At 51.0% G+C, this 19269-nt stretch overlaps 1 protein-coding gene and 1 pseudogene across 2 annotated transcripts in view; both read right to left on the bottom strand.

The window, feature by feature from the left end:
• Positions 1-3482: 3482 nt before the first annotated feature.
• On the bottom strand, positions 3483-8698 carry LOC119046679 (MYG1 exonuclease-like; annotated as a pseudogene).
• A 3080-nt stretch (positions 8699-11778) lies between these two features.
• CKAP2L (cytoskeleton associated protein 2 like) overlaps positions 11779-19269 on the bottom strand; it is a 30599-nt gene continuing 23108 nt past the window's right edge. For both annotated transcript variants that reach the window (XM_037168002.2, XM_053664512.1), the window contains exons 6-9: positions 18563-18718; positions 15515-15578; positions 14043-14235; positions 11779-12857 (exon numbers count right to left, since the gene is read on the bottom strand). In XM_037168002.2, coding sequence (XP_037023897.2) covers positions 12632-12857; positions 14043-14235; positions 15515-15578; positions 18563-18718 — 639 coding nt within the window. In that variant the 3' untranslated portion in view covers positions 11779-12631. The remainder of the gene's footprint in view (positions 12858-14042; positions 14236-15514; positions 15579-18562; positions 18719-19269) is intronic.

Below are 19269 nucleotides of genomic sequence, written 5' to 3' on the forward strand. Positions count from 1 at the left end.
CCTAACGTCATTCAGTTTAGCCATTTTGGAAAGAAAGTTTTCTAAAACGCACCATTACCTTGTCTTTTTTAAAAGAAAAAGGAGATACCACATCATAGAATTCTCTCTGGATGATTCAGGTCAGACTCTTAATGGAAGTCATAATGCGTTGTTGTAAAGGTAATAATGTGAGCCCTTAGCTCTAGAGCAAACAATTCCAGTTTGCTTACGTCTGTACTTTTTTCCTGATTCTGAGATTCTAGTTATCAGCCACTTCTTATAACTCTGGTATGTTTCTGAATAATTTTTTAAATGGCCTTGGGCTGATAACAACTATGCCAAAATTGTGTATAAAGTAAGTGCCCTGATTTATTTATTTATTTATTTATTTATTTATGACCCTTATTTTTTAAGTACCTGAGTCTTCTGCTTCTATAACCCCCATGTTCGCTCCATTCTGGGTTCTTGGCTGCGTTCTAGGTGGCTAAGGTCCTTGGGTGCGTAAGCCCTAGAATGGAGGTGGCGTACTACAGACGAATTGTTCTTTAATCATAGTTCCTTTCAGAGGTGGGCCTGGCTGACTCCTCCCCCACAGGGGAGCGGGAGGGGGCCCAGGGTGGAACTGGCTGGGCCTGTGGTGTTCCAAGGGTTTGAGGGAGAGGGGAGCTGATGGGTCCCACGGGTAGGGGTCCCATGCAGCGGCTGGGGAGGGGACTCCTGGTGGCGACGGCCAGTGTGGTTGGGGAAGAGCCAAGGGACCCCAGAGGGAAGCCGAGGGGCCTGGTCTCCCAAGGCCTGGAGGGGGACTGGCACCAGCGGTGAGACGCGCACTTGGGGGTATGCGTGAGAGGCAACCACACATTGATGTTTCTCTCCCCCTCTTTCTCCTTCCCTTCTCCTCGCTCTATAAATAAATAAATAAATATCATAACCCAAGGATATGTTTATTGATTTTAGAGAGAGAGAGGAAGGAAGGGTGGGGGTGAAGACAGAGGCATCAATATGAGAGAGAGACATTGATCAATTGCCTCGCATACACACCCTGATGGAGGGTTGAACCAGAAGCCCAGGCCCGTGCCCTGACTGGGATCAAACCCACAACCTGTGTACGCCCCTGTGTACAGGGCAGTGCTCCAAACAACCGAGCCACCGGCCAGACAATTCTGGGCCTTTTAAGGTCTGAGTGGAACGAGCGATTTCCTCATCACTGTGCTCCTGTGGTCTCCAGTGGGGTGAGGGCAGAGGCGGGCGGTGGCCCCTCGCCCGGCCAAGCTGGGTGCCCTGGCCTTCGCCCTGCCCCTCTCAGGCCACTCTGACTTACCTGTTTGGCGCTGGTGAGGTGAGTGCCTCGTGCCTGGCTGGGGTGGGTGTGCCCCGGCCTGGGAGGGCTGGGGTGCTCAGGGCCTCTCGTGCCCAGCTCTCCCCTCAGAAGAACCAAGAGTGTGGGAGGGGTTGTGTCACATGGGTGGGCCTCCCTGAAACCCTCCTCCCAGGCCATGGGGGGAGGAGAAGGGGGGCGGTGGAAATCAGATGTTTGGGAAGGGCTCGATGGGGAAGAGAGGGTGAGACAGTTTGCGGTGGGCCCAGGGCAGGGAGTGTGCGAGCTGGTGTCACGGGCTCTAACTCCATGGCTGTCGGGTGTCCCTGGGAACGGACTTTGCTGTGAGGAGCTCTGGAAGCTACTGCGGAGCCCACTCAGTATCTGACACCAGCCTCGAAGGGGCCTTTCCCTGTGCCAGTGGGGCTGGTGTGTCAGGGGCCAAGTGCCCTGGTCCTCGTCCTGCTGGGAGGCAGGAGAGCATGGGAACAGGCTTGTGACTCCAGGCTGGACGCTTTGCCAGCCCAGGGCTTGGCTGAGGTTGGGTGGGTGCAGGCCAGGCCGGGTGGGCAGGAGCACCCCACTGGACGAGGACGTGTGAGCCGTGGCAGGATCAGGTTTTCCTGAGCGGGTGCATGTCTGTATGCACCCCTCCACCCACTCCGCAGGCTGAGGCCTCAGCCAGGCCCTGGAAGTCCTACTTAGACCTGATTGTAGGGAATGGGGCTGAGACAGGTCAACATAGTAATTGCAGAAGCCATCGCCCCTGTGACCTTGAGACCAGGCTGGGGGCGGCAGCCCACCGTCGGGCATGACTGTGCTTCATCTCTAAGGCAGGAAACAGGGGACTCCATCAGGACCCTCTGCCTCCCCTTCCTCCCTCTTCCTCCCCTGCCTTCCTTCCTGGCCTACTGTCACCCTGCTGCCCCAGCCCCACCCCTGCTAGGACTCAGGTGAGCTCTGTGTGGGCACCTACATGAGGCCCCATCAGCACTGTGCTGCCTACTCTGGAGGTGCCGGATCCCACCCACCCCATCCCTCGACTTGCAGCCCATGTGTCCAGCCTACCACCGGGACAGGGAAGGGTTGTGAGTGAGTCTGTCCTCCACTGTGGGCAAGATCTTTGGACGTGGTGTGTGAGTTTCTCAGAGTGTGAGGGAAGGGCATCCTGTACATTGGGCACCATCTTTGGGGACATCCCCAGGAACTGGGCATCTGGGCCTGAGAGAAGGGTGAGCCCCAGGATTGGGAACAGGTGAGGACTTTGCCTCCAGCACAGAGGCTGTCCCATTGTCACTGTCCCCTCTCCTGTGGGGGGTTAGCAGTGCCCACTGTCACCTCTGGTTTATCAGCAGATCTACTTTTATATGCCAGGAAACAGGGACCCAGAGAAGTTAAGATCCCACCCAAAGTCACACAGTTAGCAAGGGCGGAGCTGAGACTCAACTTCTGTCTCCTGACTCCAGAGCAGGGACAAGTTTCTGTGACCCGGGCTTGCTCCCTCACCCGACCCCCACCTCCCCACCTGCTCTGAGGATGTGGAGTGAGTGGAAGGTGCTCTCCCCGCAGAATGACCTGAAGTGTCCTTGCGGTCAGGAGTTGCTGCGAGCCCGAACAGTTCGGGTTGTGTCACTGTGTGTGAGCTGCCCCCCGACTGGCTCTATACCTGTCCACGGGGCTTATGCTGTCCCTGCTGCTCTGGGCAGAGTGTCACCGATATGAGGTGCCTAGGCCCCCAGTGAACCCTCGCCACCCTCACCACATAGTCCAGCAGGGCCTGGGGCAGAAGAAGGGTGCAGGGCTGTCACTGACCCTACGGTCCCCCGTCCATGTTCAGAGCAGATGGAGGAGCAGAAGAGGCTGGACTTGCACCTGGCAGAGCCGTACTGGTGAGAGGCCTGAGGCCCCTGGGGGAGCAGAGAGGGGGAGGGTGCTGGCCCACGTGCAGGCCTGGCAGCCGGGTCCTGCCGCAGTTGGGTTGTCTCGAGTCAAGACCTGTTTCCTGACGTGCCCTCCTAGTGAACCGGACCTTGGAACTGCTTCCATCGCCTTGGGACCACCCACGCTGTGACCTCTAAGTCCTTCTTCCTCAGCCGCCCAGCACGGGCTCAGGTCACCTACCTGTCACACGTATGCACATACCCACCAGCCCAGCGCCCTCACTGTGTGTGCCGACCCCCACGGGTCAGGGCGGCTGTGTCTGCAGCTGGGAGGTCCAGTCACACACGGGAGCCATCACCGGCTGCACATCATCAGCTCCACCTAGAGGGATATTTGGGTAAGAGCAGGTGACCAGTGAGGAGGGAAACGGGCCCCAGTGTGGGGTAGGGGGTGGGGTTGGGGAAATGGGAGAGGGGGGTGGGATGGGTATGGGCCTCCCAGCTTTCTGTCCCCAGGTGCCCCAGCCCAGTCACCTGGTTGTCCCAGCCTCCATGCACCTCCCTCTGACCTTGTCAGGCAGCGCCCTCTGCTGGCCCATGTTCCCAATCACAGCAATGTGCTCTGCTGTGGGGTGATTTGTGGAACGTGGCCCTTCCTCCGACTGCCACCATTACTGCTCCTTGAGAAGCACCTGCCTGCTGGGTGGGGTCCTTCCGTGGGCAATGGGCAGCTCTGATCAGTGTCCGGAGTGGGCAGGCAATGGGCCTGAGACGATGGGTCCTGGGAAAAGGAGCCAGGAAAACATCCTCTGTGGCGTACTGACCAGCCCCCAAGGGGATTCAGGGCACCTGGCAGCCAGGGACAGCTGGGGCCAACAGTGATGAGTATAAAGTGCTGTGTGCCATGTGATCTTACCACAGCCACAGGGTATGGGTGAGACAGGGCTTGTCACCTTAATTGTCACAGAGGAGGAAACCGAGGCTCAGAGAGGAGAACAACATGCTTTCTGTCACTCTGGGAGTCAGTTATTTAAAAGCAGAGCCTAGTGACAAGGAGGGGCCGTAGGGGGCAGCAGTGAGCTGGGTGTGGGCTTCTGCAAGCCCTCTGTGGGTGTGTCCAGGGTGGTCATTCTCCGGGGCCAGGCAGGTAACAGCAAGGAAAACGGGGAGTGAGGTCCTTGGCAAAGTGCGGAGCCGCCCACCTCCCAGGGCACCACGGCCGCTGGGCTTGGGGAACAGAGCTCCTTCCCTGTGGTGGGTGAAGCCTCAGTGTCTCCGGTGACAGGCCCTGGCCAGGAGATGGGCTTGCCCGTCGGTGACCCAGGCCCAGGTGTGATGGACTCTCTGCCAGACAGTCCCCCGAGGGCTGGACCTGTGCTACTGCGCCATGGGCAGCCTTTTCCTGGCGGTTTCCGCCTGCTGCTCTCCTCCAGACAGCCCACCTGCCCTGCAGACCCCTACAGGGGCATCTGCCTCCGCATCTTGCTCTACCTGCTCATCTTGCTGTACTAGGAGGCCCTGGAGCTGCTGGGTCCCTGTGGAACCTCCCCACGACCCTGACATTCCACCCCGGAAGGACCTGCTGGTCACCAGCCTCTGCTGAGGAAAATTGCCTCCTTCCAGACTCATCACTGCTTTAAGCAGAGACCACATCATCTTGTTATTCTGTAGTGGACGTGATGATGGCGGCTGTACGATGAAGGCTGCAGTCGGTCCCTCTCCCCACAGTCCACATGCGGGGACTGCGGCGGAGGGACACACGAAGCACCAGGTGCGCCAGTGACCGCTGCAGCCAGTCTTCCCCTGGAGACCGCTAGGGAGCAGGGGCATGGTTGGCACAGAGCCGCGCTGAGCAGGTAGGGAGTTCTCCCAGACCAGTGGCATTACTTTCATCTTACAAGATGTGAGGTCAAGGACCTGGACATGTAGGCCGATCTTCGGGACTGCTGCCTGCTCCCTTGCTTCTCTCAGCTGCCCACACGGGTGAGGAAGGTGTGCCTGAGTGTCTCTTAAGTTTCCTGCACTGGGCTCCCTGCTTTCTTCTGCTTAGTGCTCCATAGAACCCTGCACAGTGGTTCCCTTATCCTGGTTTCACCAATGGCAAAAGGGAAGTGCAGAGGACCTAGGTACTGCGGTGTCACGCTGCTGGCAGACGAAAGCCAGGATTTGGACCCAGTGCTATTGACCTCAAGGGATTCGCTCTGTCACCTACAGCACATTGCCACATGCTGGGGACTGAGTTGTCACAGTGCAGCCTCATCTGTCTCTGGGCTTTTGGGTGAGTAGGACTGGAGAATTCCTGAGGGCAAAGCCGAGGGTGTGGAGAGAGTTCTCCGTGCTGCCAGATGCTGCTGTTAAAATAAAGACCAGAGGGTGGTGAAGGAAAAGTGGAGGGCCGAAGTGAAACAGTTAAAGGAACTGGCTTTTCCCAAAATTAAATAAAGCAAAATACTTAGGGAACCAACAGTGACAGGAAGGAAACCAGGACTCAAAGCAATGATCTGGAACAAAAGGAAAGAATACACATCGAACTGGAACAAAATGAAGAAACAAAAATTCAAAAAAGTGAAGAGAGTTTTACAAACCTCTGGGACAATCTGAAATGTTCCAATATCCAAATCATAGGGGTGCCAGAAGGAGAAGAACAACAGCAAGAAATTGAAAACTTATTTGAACAAATAATGAAGGAGAACTTCCCCAATCTGGTGAAGGAAATAGACTTCCGGGAAGTCCAGGAAGCTTAGAGAGTCCTAAAGAAGTTGGACTCAAGGAGGAACACACCAAGGAACTTCATCATTAAGTTACCCAAGATTAAAGACAAAGAGAAAATAGTAAAAGGAACAAGAGGAAAGAACACAATTACCTACAAAGGAGTTCCCATAAGGCTATCAGCTGATTTCTCAAGAGAAACCTTACAGGCAAGAAAGAGCTAGAAAGAAGTATTTGAAGTCATGAAAGGCAAGGACCTTCAACCAAGATGACTCTATCCAGCAGAGTTATCACTTAGAACGGAAGGGCAGATAAAGTGCTTCCCAGATAAGGTCAAGTCAAAGGAGTTCATCATCATCAAGCCCTTATCATATGAAATGTTAAAGGGACTTATCTAAGAAATAGAAGATCAGAAACTATGAACAGTAAAATGACAACAAACTCACAACTATCAACAACTGAATCTAAAGAAAAAAACCAAAACCCAAAGAAAACAAAAACTAAGCAAACAACTAGAACAGGAACAGAATCAGAGAAATGGAGATCACAGGAGGGTTATCAGTGGGGAGGGGGAGGGGAAGAATGGGGGGGGGGGGAGGTACAGGGAATAAGCAGCATGATTGGTAGGCATAAAACAGACGGGAAGAGGCAAAAATTGTATAGGAAACAGAATCAAAAGAGCTTATATGTACAACCCATAGACATGAACTAAGGGGGGGCAGTGAGGGAGGGTTGAGGGGTACAGGGCAGAGGGGGCATAAAAGGGGGAGATTGGGAAATCTGTAATAGCATAATCAATAAACTACACTTAAAAAATACTTTTCAATGGGGCATTGGGTCCAACAGGGCCAGAGCCGCAGTTCTGCTCAGCTGGGCCCAGCTGACTGTGTTGGTGCCTGGCCCCCTTCCACCCACTTTTGGCTGATCTGTCCGACCAGCCCATCCCCGCTGTGGGAGAGGTTGCGGAAGTACCAGAGCCGGACCCCTGCTTTCCAACCCTTTGCCACGTGTTGCCTGAGCTCCTTCGGCCTGAGATTCTGGCTGTCACGAGTGGCAGGCTGGCTCCTGTGGCTACCCTGGAAGTCTTGGGGTTTGTGATTAGAGTATCCCTCTGATAAGTTCCCTTTAGCGGATGTTTACTGAGCTACTTTCCCATCCCAACCAGCAGAATACTGCACACACTCCCATCAGTATCTGGGGCTTCTCTGGGGGTGCATGGCTTGGCTTCTCTGCCCCTCATCTTCATCCCAGCCCAGAGGAGGGCATTTGGCACCTTTTCTACCCCTGGCTGGGAGTCACTGTGTGAGCTCGGGGAGGAGAGGGTCCGTACCAGTTTTCTTTGTTCCTGAGGAGACCCAGAGAGCACCGAGGACCAGGGGAGCTGCGCTGAGGCTGGCTGAGTCCTACACCCGAGCTGGCACCACGGCTTGTCCTCTACTCGAGATATTTTTCGGATAAAAGGAAAAGTATGGAAGAGAGAAAAAGCACCTTGTCGATATCTCCTAAACATGACAGATTTGGAGCCAAGAACTCTTCTTTTAGGGGGAAAAGTACTGCTCAGCCTAGAAGGTGTCACCTGGCCTTTGAGCCACTAGAAATGTATGTAACAAGTTCCTGAATTGCATAATGTTCCACATGCAATTTTATTTATGCACATTTCTTTTTTTCTCTTTCTTTTTTTTTGAAAAGGGTGAGGGGATTTGTGGGAGGCACAAGCTCCAGGCCATGCTCGAGGGACACTCTCTGCGGGGACCCACCAGCGGAGACCCTGGCACAGACAGAGGTGCAGCCAGGCGTGCCATGGACCTGGTCCTGGGCCTCTTCCTGAAGGCCCACCATGGCGCCGGCAGGGGCAGCCTGCCCTGGTGTGCATGGAGAGCTCACCGCACTGGGTACACACCGCACCGGCCACTGACCAGCCTGGTTAGTGTAGCTAACGAGGGCCTGGTTCCTGGGGGGTGACAGCCCAGATTCCAGGTGATAGAGGTGCTCTTACCAGGGGCACCTACCTTTTGCCAGTTCCACGATCTCCCCCTTGGGTCCACCTGGAATTGCTGGGCCAGGGCCTCTTCCAGCAAGGCCTGTGCTGGCAGCCAGCTGTGTTGGTAGAAGTCTAGCCTCCACGGAAATTCCTCTGGACCCCTCCTCGGTGTGTTGGTCGGGCTGGTTGCAGATGGGTTCCCCTGGGCAAGCCCCTCTCTCGGCCCAGGGGTCGGCTCTATCCAGGCTGTCCCACTGGGAGATCACATTCCCCACTGCAACCGCTTCCTCACGAAGGTCTCGTACATCTTGTCCTAGAGGCGCCCACCCTGCTGTCTTCTCTGCTAGTGCCCAGCAACCGGGCCAGCAGCTTGTGCCCACAGGGCAGGTAGATGAGTCCAGCGCTGCTCAGGCTGGTCGATCATGGCTTTCAGAGGACAGGAAGCTCATGGTCTCTGCGAACCTCTGGTGATGCTAATATCCGTGTCTCTGAGAGTCGTACTCACCACCCATGTCTATCAGGATGTCACAAAAAGCCATTTTTGGGGGTCCCAGGTCTGCATGGTCTTTGCATCTCCACACATTGGCAAGAGGCCTAGCAAGGCACATGCCAGGGCCTCATCATGGGGGACCCGGCCTTTGTGTGTCCCAGTTCTTCTTTGGATGGTTTGGAGGATGGGCAAGACTCCAGGCTGAGCGTGCCATTCAGGGCACGGAGGGGTGGTGGCAGCAATAGTGGCGGGGCGGAGACCACACAGGAAGCAGCCGGTACATGTAGTTTCCCCTGCGTACAAGAGGGGGCGCCTTGCACATTTATTTTAAAAAAGAGCATTTCTGTGCCTGCTTGAATCTGTTACTGGTGATAACAATAATATCTGAATGGCTGTAGATGACCTCATTCTAGGTCACTAGGAAGACAGTAAATGCGATAGCCCAGATGTCCTGAACTCGAGGCATTAAAACAAGTCATGCTCGTGATTTAAAACGTCATCGTTACTTTGGTAGGCGCTGCTCTGCGTGGTATTAAGCCCCGGCCTACCCTTGTTCTGATGTCACTGTCACTTGTTAGTGGTGTCATCTGGGATACATGGAGGCTTAGAATGAGTGTATCTGCGTTTGAAATGACGAAACTCTTGAAGGAACAGGTCTGTGACATGCTCACTGGTGGCATTTTGGTGGATGAACAAGGGACACATTTGGCATATCTGAAGATAGGAAAGGGGCCACAGCCAGGCGCTCTAGCGCTCGGTCATGTTCGACATCTGCATTTCGGGTCTGGAGCCACCGAGGCCTTTCCCTCATCCTGGGCTCTCTGGGCCTACCCAGGTGAGGACCGGGTGTCCCTGGCCTGTGTCTTTAAACACTAGACTCCTCTCACTGGTGCAGGGCAGCATTTTTCCAGGAAAGACCAGGGGCCCCGATTTCCTGCAGAGGTGCTGTAATACGTTCAGTAGCTGAATCTGCAAACATCAGCTCTCAGAATTCCCTCTCGGGATAGAGAATGCAGAATGGGCGAGGGGACGAAGAGCCTGGCAAAAGAACCCGAGGGGCTCCGAGGAAAAGTGGGTGCAGCGCGGGCGAGCAGGAGAGGAGGCGGGTGGGCGGAAGGGGGAGGTGGCAGCGGCCATCTCCCAGGCTCCCCTGCCTCTTCCCCTTCAACTTGTTCTGCCTCGGGTCTCCCCACCTCCCCGAGGGCACCAGTTCCTTCTCTTAGTCCCTAAGAGATGGGACTAAGAAAGATTCCTGTCGCAGGAACCTTTCTCAGGATCATCACGCCTTTACATGTGTGATTCTTTAACGTGCATCCTCACTAGACTCTTGGCTCCCGCGGTCAGGTCATTGGCTCATCATTGCATCTCTGGCATCTGCACCCACAGTGTCCTGTGTTCTACTGAGGGAACTGTGACATCTGGTTTATTAGCCCGGGTCAGCTTGTGGAAGTGAGGGGAGAGGGCGTGCCTTCCAGTGCCTTTCCCCTCTCCCCCGGCTGCACTGTGACGGTGGCCGGCGGCCATGCTGGGCCGTGAGCGGGGCAGAACCACGGCAGACGCCAGGAGCTCTGGCTGTCTCCCACGGACTGTGGACAGAGGGGTGCACCTCCGTGAACCCAGTCCTGAGCAGTCAGAAAAAGAGAACAGAGGGGTACCTGGGGTAGTGATCTCATAGTACGCAGGTGATCATGTGCTCATCTGTACAACAAAGGACGGTTTGGTAAATTGGGAACAGTTTAAGAATTTCTCAGTTGGCTCTTTCCTCATCACGACCCTAGTCCTCATTTCTGACTAGAAACAGAAACTCAAAACTCCGTATTTGGAGGCTGGCAGCCCTGTTGCTTTGGCAACTACTCCACTTCCACATCTGTGTCATAAGGCTCCTGAGAGGAGGTAGTGAAACGACCTTCACTGACATGGCCAGAGCTCACCCTGACCGAGTCTCCTGTCCCACCGTGGGCGTGCTGGCTGGGGCTTCCCCTGGTAACTAACAGAACCCTAAATTTAACCACATAGGAAAAGAGAATTCATTGCCTCACATCACTGGAAAGTCCAGGGGGTAGCTCGGGGATGGAATGAAGTCACTGGGTGTAACCATGTTCTCTCTAGCTCATGTCCATTCTTTGTTGGCATTATTCTCTGGTGGGTTTTTTCTTACGTGGTTATAAGACAGCTGACCCCAAACTCGATCTCCATCTTTTCAGAACTCTATCAGCAAGTCTCTTTCCAACGACAGTCTGGGAAAGAATCTCACTGGTTCCAACGTGCCCCCATCCTCCTGCCAGGGCCACTGGCCAGGAGATGCTGGGCTCTGGCCGGCCGGACCTGGGTCCCGTGCTCCCCCTGTGGTGCAGCCCATGCCCATTAAAGAATGGACTGGGAGTGGGAGAGGTGGCCCTAGGAAATGGGTGGTTTTACTAGGACCATGTGCTGGGCAAGCAAGAACAGTTGCTTCACAGCAGCCAGTAGACACTGACAAATGTGCCCCGTCGTTCCCTACAGTGATGCCACTACACAGCCCTCCCTGGTTTACGCTCCTTTAAAACCGCCCCTCAGTGTGCTAAGAAGCCATCCCGACACAACGTTAGAACTAATTTCTGCCAAGGCCCCACCTCCCTTCCCACCCCACAAACTTCCTTCTGTGACCAGAGCCTGTCTTCTTCCTGCCCCCCCCCCCCGCCCCGCTCCATTTCTAGGAACAGCTGTTTATGTGGCGGTGGTCATGAGACTCTACCAGGCTCCGGGCCGGGGGTGGTTTTCTGCAGTGGCCGCACTGTATACATCCCCCCCTTCTGTATCAGGCGCTCACAATCTCCAATCCGTCACTTTGAGCTATTAGTTATAGTGGTTTTGAGAAAAAACGTAAAATCACCAGAGGCCTGTGCGGGGGTGGGTGCTGGGTGGCAAGGGTGGAGCGTTCTGGAAGCCACAGAAAGGGCAAAGGCGCGACGATGCTGGTGCACGCCCATGGCCCATCCCAAGGACCCAGTCGGTGGAAGGAAGTGGGTGCCGATCCCCGAGATGAGGACACTGTGACAGGAGAGGCCTGCATTGGCACCTGTCCCATCTTAAATATCAGTGTTTGGTTTCTGACGCCCACTCCCAGATTCCCTGATCTCTGAGCAACCCTGTGGGCGTTCAGTGGTGTCACAGGCAAAAGGGAGGGAAGGGCTGGCTGTGCGTTCCTGGGTCTGGGTTGCGGCAACCATCTACTTCTTACTGAAACTTAGTCTGTTCGCATTATGGTCTTACAGCTCCTTTCTGTGAACCTCCTATAAATGACCCCGATCAAGGTGAGCTCTGCAGCGTAGTCGGGGTCCCGGGCGGCCTCTGGAGCGGCCTGTTGTTGCTTCCCCAGACAGGCCCCTAATTCTCTGGGCCAAGGCATCATCGCTGTTTTTTTGTAATAAGGTAAATGAAGAGGCAGAAAAAGGAACTTTAATATTCTTTTGGTTAATAACTGAATATTAAGAAAGCTACGTTTAGAATGTCGACTAGGGTTCTTCTACACATTACATTTACACAGTGATTTTGAGTTTCCCTTCCCAAGAGCTGGTGCCCAGGAGGAGAGGCAGCCTGCGGAGTGTGTGGCCTCCCTGGCCGAGCAGAGAACTGAAGTGCGGAGCAGGCAGCCCCTCCCATCCCTCTCCTTGTTTTCGTTTAAAGCGTTTCTGAGTAACAAATGCAAACATTAGGTTTGGACAGAGGAAGCTAGGTGACCACCCCCATGCAGGGTTGCTTCACTAGGACGACTAGGACAGAAAGGACGCGGATGACCCCTCACAACAAAGACACGGTGACAGAAGGCGAAGGTCACACGTAAGTCATTTGTGATCTCTGAGCAAAGGGGTAGCGAGTATACACTCATCTGTAAAACGAGGGGACTTGACCAGGTGGCCCACCATGTCCCATCTCATGGGATCATGGGGTCCGTGGGTTCGTGCTGGGAGGACTTCTCTCTCTGCTCAGCTGGGTGCAGGAAGGAAGAGCAGTCACATTGTGGCCCCCCCCCCAATAAATATCCTTACCATCTTGTGGGGTAAATTCGCACCCCACAGCATGAAATTTCTGCATGCAGTTAAACTGGCAAACTACAACTTTAAACAAAAAAGCCGAAGGCCTTTCTGTGGGAGACGCAATTGGAGAGAGAGCCCCGCGAGCTACTGTCCCAGTCCAGTCTACGTCCGTGGCAGTTTGCTCCCGGGCAGCTGGACGGGGGCGTTTCTTATCTCATAGAGATCTGAAATACCTCTTTAGTGAAAATCATCCAGAAATTATGATTCAAGGATCTGAAACCCTAACGTTATAGGCAAAGCCTCATTTTTACGGAATACAAAACACTCTGTTTCTTCCACTTCCAACAGCTCATTGAGGGAAGACACCACCAGGTCATGGTCCTGCAGCATTTCCGGGTAGCGGGACACGGCTCGCTCGATCCGCGCCGACCGCCGCACGGGGGTGATCAGCTTCACGTCCTGCACTTCTGGCATTCCGCTTATTCTGAGAGACAACAAGAGGGGCACTGAAAACTTTATCACGGCTTTTGAAACTGCACTTATTCCTTATTTTTCTTATTCCATTAATAAAACACGACGGATGTTTAAATGTAGGTTAATATAGAAGGTACATCTAGAGCAGCTCTCATCCTAAGCTGGCCTTTCCCTGACCATCGGAACGAACCGGGCGTGTCCACCTGCTCTCAGATGCGGTGAGGAGACAGAGTCACCGAGTGAAGCGTAAAGTGTGGTTTTATATTGGAGGTGAAGTACTGGCACTTGGTGTTTGTTTATTCCATAAACTTTCAAAAGAACGGACAGGTTCTTGAGGAAAGTGGGCCTAACATCAAATGGGATTGAACTAATGAAAACTAAGATTTTTTTCTAGCTTTGACAGTAAATTATTAAAAAAACATATTTTCAGATGATGACTCAAACCACAAATTGAAGCAAACTGGGCACCTTCCCTGTAAATGTTGCAGTGTTCCCATGAAAAGCAGCCTTGAGGAGAGGCTGTAGCGACAGGCCCAGCAGTGACCCTGCTCTGCGCGCTGCCGGACCACTGCCCGCACGGCCTACGCAGAGCTGGCAGCCCAGCCTGCCCCCTCGTGAGCGGACTGTGGGGGGACCCGCCACATCTGAGCGGAGGTCAGAACTGGAAGAGGCGGGGTGCTCCTGCCTGGAAGTCCCCTTTCAAGATCAGGAACAGAGATTCATGTTACATTACTGTTTAGAAAATGACATGGATACCTGACACAGTTCCTTAAATTACTCTGGAGTCGCCCTTAAACTTACACTTGTTAAAGAGCCAGCTGATACTCTGAGCGGTCTGTAACCAGTACACACACACACAACCGCCCTCTGGGTTCTTATGGGACTGCCCACTGCCCCTCCTCCGCACCGATACACAGGTGGCCTTTACTGGCGTTTGTGCTCCGCCCACCCACCCACCCAATCTGTGCTGGGCTGTCGGGAAAGGAAGGTGGGGTCTGCGACAGCAGGACCAGTGAGGGTGCGGAGGAGCCCACTCCAAACCCTCCTGACTCCAGCAGCACCTCCCTCACTGCGGGCCAGTTCTCCTGCGGACTGTGGGAGGGTGTGGTGAGTGTGCCGGGGAAGGGCAGAGATCTCTATCCACACCAACCCTCCCCTCACCCGGAGCACGAAGCCAGCTGTGGAGTGTGCTTACCTGGGGATGGGAGCGACCTGCAATTTGATACCAGGGTGATCACCCTCTCCTGTTTCCGTTATTTGGGGTGTTGCCGGAAATTGTTCCCTGTGTTTTGGAGAAAGACAAGACTTTCTTCCAGATTCCATGTCCCTGGCCAGCTCTTCTGTGGATATTATATGAGTTTCAGCGACCACAGAGTTAGAGGTAATTCCTGTCAGCAAGGTCAAGAAGGAAAGCAAGATTTAAATGTTTAGTACCGAACCAAAAATCAATGGATTGAATCTATATGATGATTTCCTCATTGACTCCAGATAGTAAAGAAGATAAGTCGATCTGAAGCGGGACTCACAACCCGTTTTGTTGCTGAGCCCTGCAGCTGCGTCAGGCTGCCTCTTGCCCAGGACCCTCCACCCCCACCAGCCTCTTTGAACATGGCCCCAGTCTCTTAGTCACTCTCCAGAGAACTCTCTTAGGGACCGATCACTGACTCTCACCTTTACGCCATACCCTGACTTACTAGGGTTAACTCACTTGACTCGATCCCCTCCTTACCCAAGATGACCATATCGCTATCGAATTGGACAGTGGGTGAAAAAAAGTCTTGTGTTAACCCAATTTGCATGCCAGCCCGACCACAATAACCAAAATAAAAGGAAGGAAATTAAACTGAGCCAGGGAGATACTGTGACTGAGGCCGAGACCCCGAGAGGTCAGTAAGTAGTGAACAAGCAGTAAGACATAGATTCCTGTCTCCTCTTTTCATCCTCTTAAAGAATGTCGCCATATATTATAAACAAAATCTGAATTTTAGCATCATTCCTAGCAAGAGTGCCGCTCAGCATAACTACCGTGTAACCTTACTCTCAAAATGTGTCAGTAGCTGTAATTTCACATGACTTTTCCCCAAAGGTAAATCTCTACTCAGAGAAAAAAGATTTGTCACCTTCTAAATGCATAAAAATAACCCATTTTATCTACTGAAGGTGGCTTGTTTTCTTTCTGCTCACAAAACAAACACATTAAGCCATTACAACGTGCCACTCACTGCCTCTGCCCAGTGTTGCCCACAGAAGAGCCCCCTAGAGGTTCTGACAATGACAGGAATGCTGAGCTCACGGCAGAGGCCTGCCACGGCTACTCTGGAAGAGATAGTGTGAATTTAGATGTAAAAGTGTTGGCGGGTTTGTTATGATGAAACATGACTTAAGCCAGGGCACTTCTCCCTTCTGCCTCAGAAGAGCCACTTGTCTTCTGCAACCTCGGACTCCCAGGAAGCAGGATATTCTTGTCCAGGCCACTCAGTGCTGAGCAGTGTATCTGCCTGTAACGAGGACAGTCAGTCAGCTGACGACACAGGCTGAGAGGCCGAGGCCACAGAAACCAAGAGGGGAGAGGCATTTTGGAGGATTTCCTTGGTTTTCCTAGGTGCTCCTCGATGACTTTTACTTGTATCACTAAGGGGAACGACTTCAAATACAAAATAGCAGTACCGTCTCTGGTTCTGTTTGGGTCTTGCAAAATATTAAGAACAACATCTCGTAACTCTTGGATTGGCTGGAAAGAAGGAAAAGACATCAACAGTATTAAAAACATTCCTGAAAAAAATAACCTAAGAAACTCTGTATAACATCAAATGAACTTCCTTATGTAATAAAAATGTTTGCTTTTTCCTTATGTTTGCTTTTTAAAAATCTCTTGTCTAAATATAAATGACATTTAAAAAGTTCCAGACTTATAGCTTCATGGGAAAAATAAAGGAGCAAATAAAATGTTGGTTAAATGCTGCAATGTTCGACTTTGATGGAAAGATGAACTGATGGGAAGTTGTCTATAATGACATTTCTCTAAAATAAATGTATTTTCTTATTGACTCATGTGACCCCACTGACGATGCGCTCCCATATAAAGATCCTGGCCCAAGGCGATGAAGACAGCTGTCCAGGAAACGTGGCACACATTTTAAGAATCGTCTTAGTTAATTTTGATTTTTATCATAAAAGTCATATACCTCATTACAACAAAAAAAATGAACAATAGGTCAAGCTTCAAAAACACCACCCATAATCTCATCACCCAAATACAAGCTTTAGTTAGCATTTTGGGCAATTTTCTCCCAGCCTTCTTATTCTTTCGCTTTTATTTGGGAATATAACTTTAAAACATTATTAAAAAACAACTTTTCTGTAAAATTAGCTGAGAGACCCTCCCTTTTCCGAGGTAGGAAAGCCACGCCCTAAGGCAGCACATCACAAGTGAGCTGCTGTTCTCACAGGAAGGCTGCACCAGGAGGCTGGTCTTCTGACCGAATTCTGTCTCGCGTAAGTAATAGGTATAAACAGCATAAAAGCAAAGGTACCCACACATTTTTATAAAGTCTACAGTGCTTGAAGCTCAAGGAAATGGAAAGAATTATACAGAATATATTGTAAAGAACCTGAGTTAAAATATTCATCAAGTATCTTTTATGTTTTTACAAGCTTCTAGTTAAAGATGATGGATTAGAAAAAGATTTGTTTCTAATCCCTCTTGAAACTCTGATTTTTAAAAAGGGATTAAAAGGAGGAAATAAGTACAAAAATTAGGAGAGAAGAAACAGCAACAAGATTTTGGAAGCTGGAATGTTGAAGGAAGCGATAACCAACTGGGGCAACTTGAAAGAGCCAACTTCGGAGCTGGCAGTATGTCCAGGAAATAACCTGATCCCACCCCAGGGCCTCTGAAAGGCTCAGGGGTGGATGGTGGGCAGGACCAGGAGGAGCCTTGAACATCTGTTCAGAGAGCAGTCAGGTCTCCCAGTCCACCCTGCACCCTGAGCTCCATACAGCCTGGTGTCTGTGCCCCACCCCCCACAGAACACGGGGTACCTTCTCCAGGTCTCTGGGGAGCATCCTGCATGATGAAAGGTGGGGGCACTTACTGAAAAGAAGGGATTAAAGAAAGTTTCCTGCTGAAGGTCAAGAATCCCACTCTCTCCTCCCCCCATAACACTGGTGGCCTGTTCCTGGCTCTAGGAAGGAAACTGGAAGCGTCTGCTCTAGAAAACATGACTTGTCTAAGGGGAAGGACCGAAAATACTGCTAGTGAGGGCGTCTTCAACCAACTGACCCAGCCAGATCGACTGTGGTCAAGCCCCACCCAGGTGCCCAGATCTTTTAATAAGCTTTTATATGCCAACAACCCAGTTTCACCGGCATCTGAGTAGAGCCTTTAATGGACAATAGAGAACAGAATAAAATAGAACAAACAACCAGAGAGAGAGGGAAAGAGGGAGAGACGAAGCAGACCATGTGGGAAGTAAATCTGATACGGCCTCTAGGAACTGAGAGCGGAGGACCGAAGGGCAACCTGAGGGTGAAGGGGAGAGGTGTCCCCATGACAGCCAGTGAGGACTGGGGCAAAGCTGACCCATCAGGGCTGGACGGGTCACAAGAGTCTGAAAGAAAGGCCTCGGAGAGAAACAAATACAATGTCTGATGTTCTGAGAGAGTAAAGAAATTAGACAACTAGAGAAGAGTTTTGGAATTAATTATACAATAAACACTCAGAAAACCAAACAGTTAATTTCAGGAAAAGTAGAAAGTTGTGCTTGAAAGACAAAGTAATCATAGTATAAAGTACACGGCTCAACATACTCCCACATTTCTTACACATTCATAACACCGTGAGCATGCAATAGTGACCGGAATTCCTGTGACTCCAGGACAACACAGATACGCCAGCGTCGTAGGGGGCGCGAGAGTGTCAGGGGTCTGTGCAGGTGTGTGTGAAAGAGGTTAAATACTAATCCTGCATATTTGGAAGTCCACAAATCACGTCTAAAGTGGAAAACTCAGGAAATAGCAATACAAGCACGTTATCTGAAACTACAGAGTAAATAGGAAAATAATCAGTTTGTTCTGGGAAGTGAGAAATGGATGCGAGGGGAGCAGAGGCTCTGTTTAAAGAACCCTGTTGAACTACTTGACTGTTTAAACGATGTGCGTGTGCAACTCTGATTCTGAACAATCAAAATGGTATGTAGAATACATGGTGACAAAAAGCAACATGCAAGTGAAAAGAGCTATAAAACTCTTTGCTTTTTTTGTTAAAAATTATACAGAGATAGTTTTACTAGGTTTTAGAATTAAAAGGAATTTCATGCAATGGCTCTGAATTACTTATTTATGCATATTGATATGTTGGGTTTAGCATATTTCTAGATTCTTTATGGTGAGGTATGGCTTTATAAGTATTGAGTATTGATGTTGTAACTTGTTATGATATGACTTTCCATAAGTGCATATTTATACAGCAAGTGTTAAATGAGATACATTCACTTGACAAAAAATGTGATTCTATTAGTTTACAGGCAATACCACTTTCTCTGGCATAAGTATTTTAATTACAATGTTCAAAAGGGCATACTGTACGTCACATTCCATATATAACTTTACGCAGTGAATTAATTACAAGTTACATTACATAACCGCTGTATCGCAATCAACAGAGCCCATGAGAGAGAATTTTCAAGAAATCACCCACCCAAGACAGATACTCACTGTTGCCCCACTTCTAATGGCCTCTTCATACAGTCCGATGACATCAAACGTGCCTTTACTTGCCAAGAACTTTGCTTTGCAGATCCAGAATTTAGCAAATTTTTCAGCCTCAGGAATACTAGACAATACGGTAAATACTTCATTAGAAAGTACACCCTGGAAAAAAAAACCCAGAGGAAATTATTACCATCCCACTGTACTCATGTCTCCTACTATTAGCATAGCAGCTTCGCAGAAATCAGTCTGATCAATTATTATTTAGAACTGAACTTTAAAAATAGTATGATTTTACCAAGGTACAGTTTACACATAATAAAATGAACCCATTTAAGTAGCACATTTCATTGAGCTTTGACACTGACCATTAAATTCGAAGAGTTACATGAGACCAAACAGAAAAATGTTTATCATAGCTGAAGGAAGGAATGTGTTCTGCATTTTCATGTGGTACAAAACCAAACTAAACCAAACCCAAACCGCAGAGTAACCGACATTCACAGCAATGTGAACACGGACAGAACAGGCTTTCCACCAGACTCTAACAGAAGCATCAGGGTGGCACAGGTGCGCCAAGGCCACAGGGGTGTGCGTGTGTGTGTGTGATGGGGATCTGTGCGGGAGTATATGAAAGAGGGTTAAATCCCACAAAAAGGAACTTTAAAGTGGCTTCACTGGGTTGGTGCCCTCCGGCTGGTACCCAGAGCAGG

The sequence above is a fragment of the Artibeus jamaicensis genome, unplaced genomic scaffold (genome assembly GCF_021234435.1).
Source record: "Artibeus jamaicensis isolate MK-2021 breed Jamaican fruit bat unplaced genomic scaffold, CSHL_Jam_final contig_384, whole genome shotgun sequence".
NCBI classification, from domain to species: domain Eukaryota; kingdom Metazoa; phylum Chordata; class Mammalia; order Chiroptera; family Phyllostomidae; genus Artibeus; species Artibeus jamaicensis.